The sequence below is a fragment of the Stegodyphus dumicola genome, chromosome 1 (genome assembly GCF_044657685.1).
Source record: "Stegodyphus dumicola isolate Sdum_Otavi_A_Nest chromosome 1, ASM4465768v1".
NCBI lineage: Eukaryota > Metazoa > Arthropoda > Arachnida > Araneae > Eresidae > Stegodyphus > Stegodyphus dumicola.
This window is the reverse complement of record NC_140768.1, coordinates 261809817-261828533: the sequence shown is the minus strand read 5'-3', so window position 1 is coordinate 261828533 and position 18717 is coordinate 261809817. Positions and strand designations below refer to the sequence as shown.

Genomic DNA, 18717 nt, shown 5'->3' with positions numbered 1-18717 from the left:
ACACCCTTTTTAATGCACATTTTTAAAGATAAAACTTGATTACTGATCATTATAATGAATTTACAGTATTTTAAATATAAAGTAATACAATTACAAAGTAATACTTTCTGCAAATAGCCAATCTATCTGGGAAAGAACACCTTTTAATTTCCTTCGTCAAAACACAGACACTCATTTCCAGAACTAAATGAAGTCACTTTTCTAAATCATCTTCCGAGTCCTCATACAACAAATTGTCCTCTGTGTCATCCAGTGCATTACAAATGCCACACTTTTGATATGATTTAACCACTGTCTCTGTTTTCACAGCATCTCATGAAACTTTGACCCATTCACAAACAACATATAAGACGTAGCATCGGCATATAAGAAGTACCCCGTTTTTCAAACCTATTTTCAAAGGGAAAAAAAGTGCGTCTTATACGCTGGCAAATATGGCAACAAATAACATAAATTAACAATTACAAAGTATGGCAAAAGCAATGAGATACAGTACAAGGTTCGAGATCTGGACTCATCAGAACTTCAGCAAATCTAGATTTGAGATGTTTCAGGGTATTGGATCATCGGTTTAACCCGCGGGAAAGCGCGTGGGGTGTATCATACCCCAACCCTACATAAAAGTGGAATATTCCTAACTTGCGAAACTGAAATTCTGTGCTGCTTTCAGTAGCTGAGTTTCTAGTTGTGGTTGACTTTCAGAACCGCTTTTTCTTTGCCTGTGTGTTTCAGAAAAAGATTTATAGGTATTTTGTTGGAATTGGGGTATGACACACCCCACGCGCCTGTCCGTGTAAGTGTTTTTCTGACTGAATATTTAGTCCAGAAATTTATTTCTAGAAGGTAACAGTAAATATTTCTACTCGCAAGTGATTTTAAAGTACTTGACATTAAATTCTTAAACATTTCTAACAGCATTATGGTAAAAACAATGAGTCCCTACGAACTGGAGATTCTACGAACAGAAATATTTGAAAGCGATGAAGATTGCATTTCGGAAACTGAAGATGAAACTAAGAATATTTTCTACACTGTTTCTGTTTCGAAAAAGATAAAACATTAATTCCTGATTTTCTAAAAAAGGAAAAACTGTTCTTATGCTTTCAAAATTATATAACGATAATACTATAGATGATACTATTGGAGAAAATAAAACGTCAGGAATTATATGTTTTAATAATATGACTAAAGGAGCAGTGGATATGGGGGATGAAATGTCAGCCAATTATTCAATTGCCAGAATAACAAGAAGGTGGCCAATGGTAATTTTCTTTCCTGCACTGAATGTTGCTGTAATAAATGCTTGAATTATATTACATTCAACTGCTAATCCACCAACCAGAAACAGAAGTCTGTTTTTGAAGGACTTAGCATTACAATTAATGAAAAAAAGTATTGAACAAAGATCAGAGATTAATACTTTTCCAAAAAATTGACGTACTGCATGCAAAACAAAAGCAGAAGTTTCGAGGAAGAATTAAAACGGATACATGAAATTCGAAACAACTAAGTATGAAAGATTTGTTAAAATTTTTTTTCCCTCACGCCAAGGACAGAAGAACGTGAATGCAATGTTGAAAACATTCTGTGCCAAGAACACATGAATGTATTTCATTCAAAGTGTGAAGAAATAAAATAAGCATGGTGTATTAGAGATGCAATGAAACTTAGAAACTTAGAGGCATGATGTTTATTATTTTCATTTATCTTAATTTTAACTCTAAGATTATTTCGGAAATTAATTTTTTGAAACCCAATTATTATTCACCTATTTACAATACACGAGAACAACAACAACAACAACAACAAAAAAAAAAAAAAAAAAAAAAAAAAAGCAGTTTTAAAACTAAATAATACTATTTTTATTGCATCTTAAATATTGGGGTATGTGATACCCCACGCGCCCACTCTAGTAACTTTTCTTGGTGCGACTTCCGCCGGGTTAAATCTAATAACACGACATGCAGCATTTATAAAATTAAAAAATGAAATCGTGGTTTATGAAATAATGAAGCATTTTTAACATTTCAAAATTTACTCCCAAAAATGTTGCTTATTTAATATTGTTTTCAATGTAAGTTGTTTAAGGGTCACACAACCCTTGAATGAGTCAAAAGTCGATTGTTTTACCTTTTTCAAACTTGTGCGACTTTTCTAATTCTTATCAAAAATACTCAACATTTTTATTTATTAATTTTATGTCTATAATTAAATATACTTGAAATTTGGAAATTATAATAAAAAAATTTAAGAATAAACATTAAATTATATGATGTTTCTCACATCTGATTAATCTGTGTGCACATATACAAGATGTTTTGTACAAAAATGTTTTCTTTTTTTATGCAGAAGAATGTCTGAGAATATAACTGAACTAAAAATATTAGGCAATTCATGCAGTTTTAATTTTCCTATGATATATATATATATATATATTTGTTAATTAATTAAAAAATTTTGTAACGCAAATTGTCTGTTTCGACGAAACACTAATGGAGTTAGCTTGGTTCAACGTTCAACCAGAAATTTCCCTTGAAAAGCCAGGGTGGACCTCGAATTGAACTAATTTACCATTTTTCTCTTTTTAATTTTTATATGTTTTATCTTTTTATATGTTTTAACTTGTTCTAATCGATTGGTTTTTATATGTTTTAATTTGTTCCATTGATTGGTTTTTATATGTTTTAACTTGTTCCATCGATTGGTTTTTTACTGTTTTATAATTTACATTTTATTTCGCATGTAGCCTAATATTTCACCCTTCAATGTCATTTTTTTTTTTTTTTTTTTTTTTTTTTTTTAAACTGTGTTGAACTTTTTCTTGGAGCCACAGCTCCTGGTAACTTTTTGCTGAGCTAACTACAATTTCTTTTTTCATTTCCTTAATTTTGCAGCATATTGCGTAAACGTTTTTGACCAAAATTGGTCTTTTTAGTATTGTATTTACAACCTAGTAATATAACCTAGTAACCTTATTATATATATATATATATATATATATATATATATTTAATCTAAATTTTTTGCTATATTTTGATATTTACATACCTTATAAAATCAAATCATTTCATTAAAATACCACAATATTAGTTCAATTAATTTGGAGTAACATGATAATACTATGGTACAAATTTCATAAAGATACATTGAAAAGTTTTGAAATATCAATGCGCGAAGCATTAAAAAAAAAAAAAAAAAAAAAAAAAAAAACTTTTGAGATAAAGGCCTATAAAGTTTTCATCGCTATAAAAATACGTAACACTCTGACTTTATGAGTCTAACTCATACTACTTGGTACCTAATTTCTATTTCATGCTTTTTACGTTTTGAACACAGTTATTGACAGAATATAACCAAAATTATTATGAATTATATTTATAATAAGGAAATTTCATCTGAGAAAAAATGAACAATGCATTGTTTAATGAAAGTGATAATGACACAGTCAACTGTTTTCAAGGATACATTTTTGCACATAAAGATACATTGTTCACATATATGAAAAAGAATGCAATGTGCAAACTGTTTTATAATCCTCTAAATATTTCTGAGAATAAAAATATATTAACAATCAGTTTCTTGAACAAGATACAACTTTTGTCAACAGCCATAATTTCAATATTATCACAAAACACTGTCACTGTTTATAATATTTATATACACAAATTAAAAACTTCCAGGCTCATACACTATTCCTTCTGGATCCATTTGCTGATGTTCTAAACTTGTTAGATCTTTTCCTTGGTTTTCGTGCTTCTATAGTGTTTTGCACTGCTCTCTTAGCAGTATTTACACGTTTCATATCACTGCAAAGTTGAGATTTTATTGCATTCATACCTGGATGGATACCCATTTGTCTCATGACAGGTACCCTATCCTTTTTACCCATGTTAAATAAAATTGCTGCTTCATATACAGCAATTTCTGCAATTCGTTTCCCAGAAGTTTTTGGACATAGCTGCCATATGAGGGAATTAAAAGATTCATTCGGATTCTGAGTAAAGCTACCAAGGTATCATTTCAAAAGATCTGGACATGATAAAGCTTTTAAAACAGGTTTCCATGACTGAAGAAGGCAAAGTTGCTTTATGATGAAATTTACCTACAGAGCCATTTGAAACTGCCTGTTTATATTTACACTATGAGTCTGCACCAGCAGGACAAAATGCATAATGGCTCAGCATCAGTTGAACTCGTATGAAAATAAACCACCTAAATATCCTTACGCATTTCATCAACTGACAAAGCCTTTGAGAGAATTGCATTCCCATAGTATTGAGTCAGCTTTTCATCACGTCTGTTCATCACGTCATGAACGACATGTCCTCCTTTGCCTGATAAAGGTTTATCATCCTCCAGCATTTTAGATCTTTAGTCTAGTTTTAGCTTTCTTAGTCAAGTTCCCATTCTCTTTTGTATGCGACCAACACATTCAAGTTTTGAAACAATTTCATCACCATATGGTTTGCTATCATGTATAACAGAATGTTCTAGAATCATCGTCATCAATATAATTAATACATTTGAGACCTCTTTCAGCTTCTGATCTGTGAAAAATTTTTATCTTACCATCAACTTCCATTTTTCCAGAAGAGCCAACATGATTTTTCTGACAAATTAGCAAAATTTTCATTTACCACGCTTCGAAAGCTTTCCAGCTATTTTTTGCTTTCATATACACATTCTTTACAAGTGGACGAGAGAACTTCAACATCTAAAACTTACCCTGTTTCAGCACCTATTACAGAACATGCTCTGGTGACAGTCTTGGAAGCTGCATTTATATGATTGCAGATTCTGTCATAAGCATTCTGTGTCACAGGTTTAACTATATCCATTACACCACAAAATGTTCCAGAGGTTCCAGACCTTGACCAATGCATCACATAGCATATACAATTCATCTGTTTAATTCAGGAACATTTTTGTGTTCACCAATCAACTTTGAATTATTGAATTCTGTTTCAAAGCTGCACTTTTCACATTTCACAGAAATTGCTGAAAATAATCCAAAGTGTTTTCTCTCAGAAATATTTACAGAATTACAACACAATTAGCACATTACATTCTCTTTCAAAAATGGAAACAATATGTCATTATCCATAATAATATAGCCATGAAAAAAGTTGATAATGTCAGTATCACTTGCATTAAACAATGCATTATTAAGTTTTTTCTCGGATGTACTTTCTACATGTTTAATGTGAGTATTATGGTCATCACCTGATGAAAACAAGCTTTTATCAGAAAGTTCTGATCTGATATTCGTGTAACAGTTGTATGGAACATTTCTTGCATTTAATTGCTCTATTCAACTGCAGAATTTTCACACATATTTAGCTGTTTTGTCACATCATTTGATGAATGTAAGCTCCTTTGCCCAAGGATACATAAATCTAATAGCAGTTGACCAACAAGATTTTGGAACTACTAAACCAACTTCTAACACAGAGGCCCTTCTTTTTATGATTTTAAACATTGCACCTCAAAATGGTTTAGTCATTAACACATAATTCCCTGCTGTGGCTATTTTTGCATACTTGTTTGTCAGATAAAGACCGCTTTCTTGAGAAGATGATATGGCAATCATCTCTTTATTTACTAATTAAAAATTAACCACATATTAAAAAAAAAAGAAAAAAAAAAAAAAGAGAGAGAGAGAGCACATACTAAAAAAAATGCAAATACAAAAAATCTTAGCAAAAATGAAATTTGATGCTAATATTAGAACAGGTGGCGAGATATCTTGATTTATTAGTGATTCAGTCTCAGGGGTCACTATAAGAAGGAAGTACAGCATCTGCTATACACTGTTAGTGATGCATCATGAAATTGGCAATTTAAGATAGTTGTTTCTCATTCCACTAAATCTTGTCTTGCTTCTATCACAAGTTCACGAAGTTCAGCTTGAATTATACTAGTTTACTTATTTAGTATACTTACGCCTATTTTTCACACATACTAAGACTTGTCCGAGTCCTGAATAAATAAATTCGCATATATGCTTTAAGGCTTATGCAGGGCAGGAGCTAAACATTTTGTGGCCCGATGCGACCTCAACAGGTCATAAATTCTGCTGACAAGCATCTCTCCAAAATTCTAAAAATTTCACCTTCCCTATAGTCTTATGTCTAGTGTAGCCGTCCTAGCTCGCTGATCCTTGGCTTATCTGAAAAACTATGTTATTCTTAATTCAAATAGCACTAAATGTAATCTTTCTACAAATATCTATGGCTATTGAAATATCATTTACAAAATCCATTTTTTGCACATGGAAAGAAATTTCTGTTAAATTTCTCCTCGTCAACACATTCAACATTTCGCAGAGCAGTTAGCCGAAATCTGTAATCATACCTAAGCATAGAGTCAACATAAAAGATTACAATGCTCTTTGGTATTCAATTACAAATATATACTATAAAAAAAGTTTAGACATCACTGTGTGAGCCATGTCTGCATCTTGACAGTTATGTCCAAATGAAAGCAAAACATAACATGCAATCATTTGTGATATTTCAATGTAGAATGTTTGAGATGCATGTAAAACAAAAAAGCAATTATAGAGCCAAATTATTGATTATAGAAATTTTTGCTAATAAATTACTATTTCTTCAATTCTAATAAATGCCAAACTGAAGTTAAGAATAGAGACTCTCCATGTGTTTTATACTGAAAAAATATCAATGTGCATAGAAAAATATTTCTTAAAAAAAAAAAAAAAAAAAAAAAAAAAAAAAAAAAAAAAAAAAAAAAAAGTTTGCTTGTAGTCTGGAGGTCTAGATTTTAGATTATTTTGGATATTGAGCATCTGGATTTTTGATATTGTACTCTATTGTGCATGAGCTTTCAAATCTACAGCTTACTTTTCAAGAGGAGAAAGTTGATAATACCTCCCTTACATTTCAGAATATGCTTTTACTTCTTGCCATGTGCACTTTCTGTTCAATTAACATACTGTAAGTATAAGTTTTTTTACCCTCATTGTAACATGGGAATGTAATATTAGTTTGAAATGATGCTATGTAATTAAGCTTGATGAAAAACACATGGAATATGCAAGTGAAAAATAAAATGGGCAATTGAAGACCATGTTTTGTGGAAGTACATGTTTTCAGACAGCAATAAAGACACACAGCAGCTGTTTTGGAAGAATTATACATGCAAATTACATGAAAATGTAATAGTTCTCAAGTAACCATTATCAAAGGATTAAAAAAAAATATTAGCAATGAATTAAACTTGCATCATGACATTTTAATTAAAAAATCAAGCCTGCATAAGATGCGTACTAGGTCTTTTTTTACTTTTACTTTATTTCCTTTTAAGAAGAGAAGACAATTTAAAAAAGGAATAATACCTAAATTTTGCACAAATTTGGCTTAACTGAGCTGGCTGAAACTTTAATGGCACATTTTAACTTTGGGTAGCAAATGGCTATTGCTAGAATAGGCCTACAGAAAGTAATTTATTTTGATAAGCCTATAGAATGACAAATTATTTTCTTTGAGAAAATGACAACCAGACACAAATTCTGAATATCCCAATATTATCTCGAAATAAAATGTCAAAGCCAGAAATGGCACATTAACAGCTCATCACATACTCCTCTCAAAAAAGCAAATCAAACTATAAGTTACTTTATGCTAATTAATCAATTTTTATGATTTGGGTCAGTATATTATTAATTCTCCTTTTTGTTAATGCTCACCAGGATGCACATGAGTTAAAGTAAGGGTTTTGAATGTTTTAGAAACAACTTTTGGCAGCAACACTCTCAGCTTTACTTTTTATCGCCCAGCTCTGTATTCTGGCAATAGCCATTTGCTACCCGAAGTTAAATTGTGCTAATAAAGTTTCAGCCAGCTCAGTTAGGCCAGATTTGTGCAAAATTTAGGTGTTATCCCTTTTAAAATTGTAAATGCAACTTTATGTTTCTGTAATACCTACAAGTGGCAGAGTTCTGAATGTTTGCATAAGTTGTATTTTTTGTTAAATTCAATTGCAAATAAAAAGGTTTATTTAAAAGATAATATATTTATAAGACTTTGTCACACATTTTCAGAACAGCAATAACTTGTCTGGCAGTTTAAAAGGATCAGAAAGACTTTGAGATAATATTACACAGTTAGGACCCTATAATCACACACTGATTTGCTTTTGCCAGTCAGAGTATTAGTCATAAGGATTTCCTTCTTTAAGGGCAAATGTGAATCAAGATTACTGTCTTGCACCACAAGAATGCCTCTCACACAGAAATTGCTCAACCATCACATTCTACAGATCTATGCAAATTTTTCCTACTTTCCAAACTGAAAATTCACATGAAATGTTTTTTTGACACCATGAAGACCATGACATTCAGAAAAATAATGAACTAATGAAAACTGATTTTGCTTTAAGTATTTCAGAAGAATTATGGAGATAGAAAACCATGTAACTCGAAATAAATGAAAACATATTTCACAAAGCCAGTCCCCATTACTTTTCTGTGACAATTTGTGCACACACCAACCCTCAGTTTTTAAAAATTAACTTGAAAACATGCAAATAAATAGATTAAAAAAAAAAAAAAAAAAAAAAAAAAAAAACAGTTGCACACACAGTATGGCATTTCCTTACCTTATTTGCTGAAAGTGGAATGACTTTTGGCACTGTCACCTGGCCACCTTTGGGTGTGGCAACTCTTTGTTGGTAATCAACTTTAATTTGAGCATTATTTTGTGTGATGCACCTCTATGATAAAGGGTAACAAATAATAAAATACACATGCACAAAATAACACAGTTAAGCATGCAGAAATAATAATGAAAATAAAATAAATAAAATAAAAACATGCAAAAGCATTAGGTCAAATGTAAATATTATATGCACAATAACAAAATATTTGAAATATAATTGAAACAAAATATAATAAATTCAACTTGCCAGAGTTTAAGAAAAATAAAGATTGGGTATAAAATTTCGAATTCGTGAATGTTCTGCAGGCAGAATTAACATGTGGAAAATTTGCAGAAATTCCTTCAGCTTTCTTACCAAAACTTAGGAATTTAGCTATTAAATTTTATAATAAATGTTTTTTTTATCCAAGAAAAAAAGTATTAAATACCAGAACTAGCAATTTTTGCTTTACAGTTGCTTTCTAAATTTATTTTAAAAATACTATGCAGTAGCTGTACAATGTACTATATTATGGCTAAACTTTAATAATATACCATATGTTGATGAAAACAAAATTAAATATGAATATTAACTTATAAACATTGGTTGAATCATAAAAAAAAAAAAGGTTCTACAAATATCTATGGTAAATTAAGATTACATAAAACTGAATAAGAAAACTTACGCTCAAAATAATTAAGGGCGTGGAATTCACACAATTTTAAGTTTCATCAATTCAATAAATTTCACTCTTTGCTAAAAAAACATGTTCCTTAACAAAGGATAAAAATTAAGAACTGGAAGATACCAGGAGGTATCATTAAAAAAAGAGTCTCCTAGTAAAACCAGGAGAGTTGAAAGACAAATCACAATATAGTTTTTCTAAAACTTAATTGTTACTTGAATTTGGCTAGGAAAAAAAAATATGCAGAAAAATTTCTTAATAAATGTAATGTTTTGTCACAAAATTGCTAATAAGAGCAAATGCTTTGAATCAATTTTTAAAATGATTGCCACAAAACTTCTGCTAGTTATTTGTAAGTAGGTTCATCACCTGATTTTGTGGAAAAATTATAGTATGCAAAATAGTTTGTAACAGCATACATATATGCAATGAATCATTTTTCCATTTATACGAGGGCCATCCAGGAAGTAGATTACGTTTCCGTCTGTGTCCGCTAGGGGCGGGGCTAGCGCGGCCATCTTGGGGTCAGAGCGTTGCGCAGCTCAGTCTGCATCTAGCCGTGCTAGTGAGAGGTTCGTGCTGTGCTCCGTTCAGATACTGTGACGGTTTGAAATGTCTGCGTTAATTGAAAATCCCGCGAGCTGCGAGGTGCGCTCAGTAATAAGGTTTCTGACTGCAAAAAACTGTAAACCGATAGAAATCTATCGGCAGCTTCGTGAAGTGTATGGGGACAACATTATCACTGAAGGTGGAGTGCGTCAGTGGGTCATAAGATTTCAAAATGGCCGAACCAATGTTCACGACGAAGATCGAAGTGGGAGACCCAGCATAGTGACCGCCGAACTTCTCGAAAACGTCGATGCTAAAGTCCGTGAAAATCAAAATTTCACAATAACGGAACTTTCTTTGAGTTTTCCACAAATTTCGCGAAGTTTGTTGCACGAAATCATCAGCGAAAAGCTTGGTTACCACAAGTTTTGTGCAAGATGGATTCCAAAAATCTTGACAGAGGACCACAAAAATCAGCGAATGGCTGCAGCGTTGAACTTTTTGGACGCTTACCATAAGGATGGTGACTCTTTACTCGATCGCATCGTTACTGGTGACGAAACATGGGTGAAACATGTGAACTGTGAAACGAAATTGCAATCAATGCAGTGGGGGCACACAAGTTCTCCCCAAAAACCCAAGAAATGCATGCAAACAATGTCGGCAAGGAAGATGATGGCGACTGTTTTTTGGGACAGAAAAGGTGTAATTTTGGTGGACTTCCTGGAAAGAGGCACTACAATAACTTCTCAAAGGTATTGCCAAACTCTCCAAAAACTCAGAAGAGCAATTCAAAACAAGCGCAGAGGAATGTTGAGCTCTAAGATCTTGTTGATTCACGACAACGCCCGGCCCCACACGGCAAATGTCACTCGTAAAGTTCTTGAATCTTTTAAGTGGGAGTTGTTTCCTCATCCGCCGTACAGTCCCGACCTGGCACCGAGCGACTTCCACCTATTCCCAGCAATGAAGAAGTGGCTGGCTATGCAGCGTTTTGATGACGACGCACAGCTGCAAGAAGAGGTAACGAAGTGGTTGAAGGCGCAGGCGGCCGAATTTTTCGACGAAGGAATTTCCAAGCTCGTACATCGCTACGATAAATGCCTTAATTTGTATGGTGACTATGTAGAAAAGTAGTATTTGAGTGTGGCTTTCATCTGTATATAATAAAATTTGTTTCCTATACTTTGTTTATTTTTTTATTCCAAAACGTAATCTACTTTCTGGATAGCCCTCGTATGTCCCCCCCCTTCTGCAAGAAAATGCCAAGATGATTACACTAATTTATAAATACCGCATACCTCTGTAGAAGACCTTCAAAGAATCTCTGGCTTGCAATTACTAAATATATGAGGAAAACTTCAAAAATTACATACAAATGACCCATTCAAAGAAATCTTGACCCAGATCTAACTACTGGTATTTCACTATTTTATTTACTTCGGGATTAATTTGTTGTTGTCCTCTGAAATCAATGGCATAAAAAGAGAAGAAATATAATGTAAATGAAAGATTCCCATTTACATTAACTGCCATTTTCTTTACTCTTTAACTAGCAGATACAGGACTAAACATAAACAATAAAGATGGCAATTTAGGATAAATGTTAGAATAAGAAATATTAAATGGAAAAATTAAATGTTTTAGTAATTTATTGACTTTCAGTGAACAAACAAATTAAAAAGCATTTATGTTACAGCAACAGAGAAAAAGCAACTATCAGATTACTATGGCATTACTTTTATTATATGCATATCTATATATTTTTAACAAATACTTTATGCTACAAAAGCTTAAAATTAGCAAAGCAGCTAAACGATTTTTAAACACAGCAAGCTTAACAGCAAAACAAAACTTTAAAAAAAAAAAAAAAAAAAAAAAAAATCGAAAAGAACCAAATAAATTGATTTGAGGTGCAACACACATCATTAATAACAAAGAAAACATGCTTTGAATTAAATATGCATTACAAAAATACATAAACACGTTCAGGTTTCAGACAACATACCTAGTTCAACATATTTTGAAATTATACATATATTAGGTATTACTCCTGCCTTACATTAAAATGTATTTTCATATATAAAAAAGGAATTTTTGTATTTGTATTTGAATACAAAATTCTTCAGCTTTCAAAAATTACTGAGCGATAATGAGCAAATCTTATCTAAGATATAGAGCACTAGTGAGTATGAAACAGATATTAATTAGGCATGTTGTGTAAGTTGATGCGCTATTTATTATATACCACTCAATGGGGAGCATGCCCTATTTATTATAAACCACTCAAGAATAGTACTTTTATCTTTTAAAGAAAAAATAACAATGTCTAATTAAATGTTTTACTTTTTATAAAAATGAAAAATACAAATAACTGTACAGGAAAGAAATGTTAAAAAATGCTATGAAGTTAATTTTTTTTAAATCACAAAATATATAAAATACATTAAAAAACATGTAAATTTAATTATGCAGCCCAATTTATGACAGAAGTTGCCATATATTATTTTTTTCTTCGGTCACTTCAATTTATCTTCTAAGATGGGGATGGTGAACGAATAGCAAGCTACACAATATTTTGGGCATGTCACCGATCAAAATGGTTTGCATTTTAATTAAGAATAAAAAAGTTCATTATGAAGTAATGCTATCAGACAAGAATGAGCCTGCACTATGGAATCATCGGGTGCAGGGCAGCAGGTGGAAAGTGCACTTATTTGTTATTGTCTTGCCTTAGTTACGTCGCGGACTACAATTGTTAATAATGCATAGTTTCTTTACGCTTACTTCGTCACATCTAATAATTTAAAAAGTTTATCTAGTTTATTTGTATTACATTTAAGATTTTTTAACAGTTATTTAACATGGCTAGTTCAGAAAGAAAAAAAAAAGTGCTAGATAGTAAGTGTAACAGAGAATTTTAAACTTGGTGGACCAAGAAATATGGCATGATTAGTAAAGGCGACAAAGTGGTGTGTGTTTTATGCCCTGGAACAGTGATATGTACAACATCGTCTGTAAAATGGCATTTTGAAATGTATCACAAATTTGTTTGTGAAAAAAAGCGAACCAGAGCAAAAGGAATTAAGATAAAAATAAACAGTCAACGTCTATGATTAAATATGTTGGCCAAAATTGTCATATGAACCCAGCAAGTTACTCGGCTGTAAAAGACGGTAGCCCCTCGGTGAAAATTGGCAGTTGGCCAGTAAGGCGGAATCCGCTTTACTGGACAATCGCCACTACACAGACCCAAAATAACAAGTCAAAGAATTGCACAAACTCGGTGTTCATGTACACATCAATATATTTTCGCTTAGAAAGAAAATAGGAGAATTGCATAAGCTTGGGATTGTGCACTGACTTGACTTTGTCCATGTACAGATCGATCGACTTTCACTTAAAAATCGAAGGAACACCTAATTCTACACTATCAGCGAAACAAAAAATATATAATCTCAATAAACTGCATTTTAAATCAAATAATGAAAGAACACAAAAAAGGAAATGCATCTACGCACTACACAAAGGAAATATCCACTTACCCTATTTAGAAATTTCAGTGTCTTCAGTCTGTACCACACAAAATCCCTTAATAGCATCCAAAAACTTTTCTCAAGCCATGTTCATTTTCTAATGGAATGCTTTATATCGTGAGCATTTAAACCTTTCTTGCAACAAACCCATTCAGAGCCATCTGAACGATCTTTATGTTCAACCATACACATTTCCTTTATACCATACCTGCCAACCTCTAAAGATAAAAATTCAGAAGATTTCTCCAAAATTCAGAAGAACACGAAGAATTAATATCATGCTTTGATATTAAAAAAATGACAATTTATACAAATAGAAAAAAGAAAATTGTACTTACATTAGTAAATCTCAATTAAGTAGTAACTAAAAAATTTATTAGGAAACATAAAACAAGAACTTAATGTTACACAAAAAAATTATTGCAATGAATTTATAGTGCATTTTTTTGGCTTTAGCCAAAAATTCTTTGGAAAATTTCCTGTCATAACAATTAGTTTCCTCATAACATTTAGCAATTAAAATGTTTTCTAGAGTTTTTGGTGAAATTGAAGAACGAAACATAGTTTTGTTTTTCTTAACAACACTGAAGACTCTCTTGCACTCAGCATTACTGTGTGGAATTACGAGAATAACACATAAAACTCTTGCTAGTCTATCATATTTTGGTGTTCCATCAGCTCTTTTTATTCTTTTTAAGGTACCAACGAGGACATCAAGTCTATATTCTCCAGAACTGGCAAAGTCTTCAAACTGTGCAGCAGAAAAGTGGTTCTGTAGTTCATCTAAAGCATCATTATGGCATTCATTTTCTTTAATTGTTAACAAAAATGGAAATTTATCAATAAAAAAACGAATCTTTTCAAAAGATGAATTTTCAATTTGTTTCAAATTTGCCACTTCAGCATTTAAAAGAACTTCATTTTGCAAAGGAAACTTCCTTACAATGTAATCACAGGCTGAGGAAAAGTACTTTCTAACACATTGAAAAAATTCTTTTTTCTCATGATCTTTCAAAGAATTTACAAGTTCCCTGGTTTGATTTCCAATTATAAGATCATTGCCATCCTTTTGATTTGCCAAACTGTTATAGGCAACACGAATCAACACACTGTTTTTTACAATGGACGGTTTTACAAACTTAGTATAAAGTTCTTTCAAAAGATCATTAAGAATTTGGATAAGCAGGGGAGATTTTACCATCTGCCATCGATTGAGACCGAAAATGCTGAATTCTGGAGTGCAGCTATCGTTTTACTTTGTGCATCGCAAGCAATTTCGTTCACAATAGAAGATGTTTTCGTGCGAGCACAAGCGTATTTCTGAGCAATCTTGGAGTCAGGAAACATCCGTCTGAAAAGTTGACCGGCGTGATCGGCAGCGCTTAGCGGCACGTTGTGTTTGATGAGGAATGCAGTAAACAAACACTCTGCCAAAAAGACATCGGCATCCAAATTCAAAAAAAAATCATCCACTTTCTTTGACGTTGTCATAGCCGAAGCATTAACTTCATGCTTTTTAGACTTAACATACTTCACAATGTCGTTTCTTCCACCGTGACTTATTATGAAGTCACACACGCACACGTTGCAAAATGCATAGTTATTTCCTTTGAAGGATTCTTTAATTGTTGGAAATTCGGCTTTGCAGGCAAGCCGAAAATATTGAAAATACGGTTTTTTTGAACTCATTTCGTAACGACGACGTATTAAGAAAATTCGTAGCACGTGCAAACAAACAAACAAAAAAAAAAAAAAAAAAAAAAAAAAAAAGCAGAATGCGACAATCCACGCTCGCTGAGTAATTCCCTTGCTGCTGAAGCAAACGCGAAAAAAATAATCTGGCGCCCACAAAGAAAAGAGTGGGAGAAACAAGTTCAGCGCATTGGATTGGCTGGTTAAGCGGCGAGTTGGGAGAAACTGCAGGTTACTGGATTCGAAGTAGTCGGTAAAACACGATGCAATTGGCGAAAATCGCTAAAGATTCTAAAATTTCGACAAAAATTACTAAAGACACTTGAAAAAGGAAAAAAATCGTAAAAAATGGAATATGATCGTAAAATCGTAAAGACAAACGCATTTTCGTAAAAATTACGAAAAATTCGTAAAAGTTGGCAGGTATGTTTATACAAACACTACAAATAATTCTGTTACATTACATTCAACAAAATTTCTTTCCTTCTGTCCTCAACCACTTAAAAAAAAAAAAAAAACACCTTCTGCTCTCTCGTTCTATACCATCAAAGACCCAGTTTACCACTGGCAGTGATTTCAATGAAAAGCACGCAATACGCAATGTACTTCCTGACATCCAATTCAGAAAGAAGCCCTTACAAATATTTTTTCATCAGTCAAATTCACCGTAATCACGCAACCAATCACGTCATAATAAATTACCATAAATGAAACAACTTGGCGACAATCCACGGGACACCTGGTTAGAACATGCACATTCTCACTTTTTGACGTTTTGTTGAAAATAATTCAGCGCATCAAAGATACTCTTTTACCTAGAAAAACAATAAAAGAAAGAATCTTCAAACTGGCCAAAAATGTAACAGATCAACAAAAAAATGACATTAACTCTGCTCCTTTCATATCGCTATGTCCTTATGAAAGTACTGATGTCATTAAATTTGCATGCTTAGCAGTTTTTGTTTAATATTGCATACGTAACGTCATTGAAGACGATAATATCATTGCTAACAACTACAAAGGGCTCAATTATTTGTACAGCAGTTAAAAATTCTCTTGGTGAGAAAGAAATTGATTTGAAAAAAACTGTTTCAGTAACAATTGATGGTGCTTCAAGTATGGTGGTGGTGGTGGGAAAAACGGTTTCATTTGTTTATTTCAAATAGATGTAGGACATTCGATTCTTGAATTCCATTGCATCATTCCCCAACAAGTCTTATGCGCTAAGATTGATTTAACATCTTTTGATAATGTAAAGGCGTTAGTCACAAAAATAGCCAGTGTCATATCATCGCAGGCTTTACATAAGTGAAAGTTTGATGCTTTGTTGGATGAAGTCAACTTGGTGTATAATGGCTTACTGATGTATAATAATGTTTTCTGGTTGAGCCGTGGGAACGTACTTTGTTGACTGCTTGGAAGAAATCAGACTGTTTCTGCAAAATGCGAGGAAAATTGATCAATACCCACAGTTGTTAGATATTATGTGGCTTTCAAAACTGATGTTTTTTAAAGACATTATGCCAACATTTCAATGAATTGAATATAAAGTTTCAAGGTACAAATAAAGCGATTAATTGTCATGATGGATCTCATTCTCGCTTTTGACGCTAAACTGCATGTTTTCAGGAACAATATTATTACAAAAACTGAAAATATTTCCCAAACTTGAAAATATATATATATAATATATATATATAAAAGATTTAAATGTACATGACAAAATGGAGGAAGAAAAAGTTATTGAAGAATTTATTTCCGTAACTGATTCTTCAATCAAGGAATTTTCAGTGAGATTTTCTCAGTTCAAAGAATTGTCGGAAATGCTCAAGTTTATTATGTACCTTGATGTGATTTCATTTGATAAACTGAACTTGTCCTCATTCATCTTTTTTTTTTTTTTTTTTTATTGAAGAATCTGAAATGCAGCTGATTGATTTCCAGTCTAGTTCAATATCAATTCAAAAATTTATTGATATTGAAACAAGGAAAAAGTTGGTTGATTGAAACAGAAAGATTAACAAGCATTATAAGTAAAAATGCCAATAATGAAATTTTGGCAACATGTAATTCGATTCCAGACACATTTAACTGTTTGAAGAAGCTGACTCATGCTATTTTAACCATATTTTCATTTACTCATGAATGCGAGTCATTATTTTCAGAGATAAATAACATTAAAAACTCACTTAGAAACCATTTGGCAGATGATTTGAGTTCAGCATGCATTCTGCTAAAAGTAACAACTTACAACCTTAAATTAAAGTTATTTGCCATCTAATCTGCAACAACAGAAGTCACACTAATGTTACTTTAATTTAAATTACACATATAATTGTATTTTTTATAGTAAATAAAGATTTTGAGTTGCTGGTAATTAGTTTATTTTCCCAATAATCATTAAGTCAAAATTATTTGATGGTACGTCTATGGCCTCATTAAACATTTCTTTAGGAAAAATGGCATGTTGATCCATAAAGGTTCACCAGTCCTGTTCTAGGAGATTCTAAAGCCGTGAAATGATTTTTGAAAATAGTTTTTATATAACATCTAGTTTTATATAAACTATCTTCAAGATTTCCCACTCAAAGAGATTATCATTAAATCTAAACTATGTTGTATGGTCAAAGACCCTGTATCTTTCATTTTCCAATGGAAAACTAAATAACAAGACTTCTTGCCATTGTCTTGTTAAATAATTTGCAACCTAACAACAAGTTTATTGAAAATAGATAGCATTTTTCAACACTTTAAATTTTACGCTACCTACAAATTGTTGGATTGAACTAAAACAAAACCAGATGAAACCATAATTTTCAGAAAGAGAACAATTAACATACCTAGTGACTTGCAAAACTCGTCCTATTCTTGGAATAAATAAATAACGAAGAAAAAAAAAAAAAAAAAAAAAGGTTGGGCCGAGGGCTTATAAACCAAACACATATTTAAAAAGGGCTCACGTAAGGCCACCTACAGCTAACCAATGTTTACTTCTATGTTATAGTACTATTAAGATATTTCACAATGAGCTGTTGTGAAATATCTAAATAATGCATCAGAGCTTAACCCTGAAGAACATACAGGCATTCATTTATGAATTGTTAGAAATAAAAAAAGATATATTGTGATAAGCCATCTATCTTAATGATAGTTTTTTTACTCAATCTTATTTCTTAACATGCATATAAACATACCTAATGAAAAATGCTTTCGTTAAGATTTACTTTAAATTTTTTCAAATTGAAACTTAAATGGCAACTACAAGCAAGTCTGGTTTATTTGATTATGGTAAAGCACTCAATGCTTCTTCGAAGACTTTCTATGGAAAACTGGCTCTTACACAAGACTATAACCAAAATAATGTATCTATGTGTATACATACATTATAAAAACCTACACAGAATGAGAATGCTGTATGTAAGATATCTAAAACATAAAAGGGAGAAAGTCTGAAGCAACTGAAGATTTCGTGGATGCATAAAAGTAGTACAGTCAAAAGTCTTTTAATTCGGGTGTCCATAATCTGGAATGATCTATAATCCGGACATCAAAGCTACAAACTTTCTGCACATTCGTCAACGCATGCGTGTTTTATGT

At 31.9% G+C, this 18717-nt stretch overlaps 1 protein-coding gene across 2 annotated transcripts in view; it reads right to left on the bottom strand.

Moving 5' to 3' along the window:
- The window catches only part of LOC118198363 (transcription initiation factor TFIID subunit 4-like), an 87702-nt gene that overhangs the window by 51571 nt on the left and 17414 nt on the right, over positions 1-18717 (bottom strand). The window contains exon 2 of one of the 2 annotated variants that reach the window (XM_035370026.2): positions 8620-8733. The exons of the other annotated variant lie outside the window; for it this stretch is intronic. Coding sequence (XP_035225917.1) covers positions 8620-8733 — 114 coding nt within the window. The remainder of the gene's footprint in view (positions 1-8619; positions 8734-18717) is intronic. 2 annotated transcript variants of the gene reach the window in all.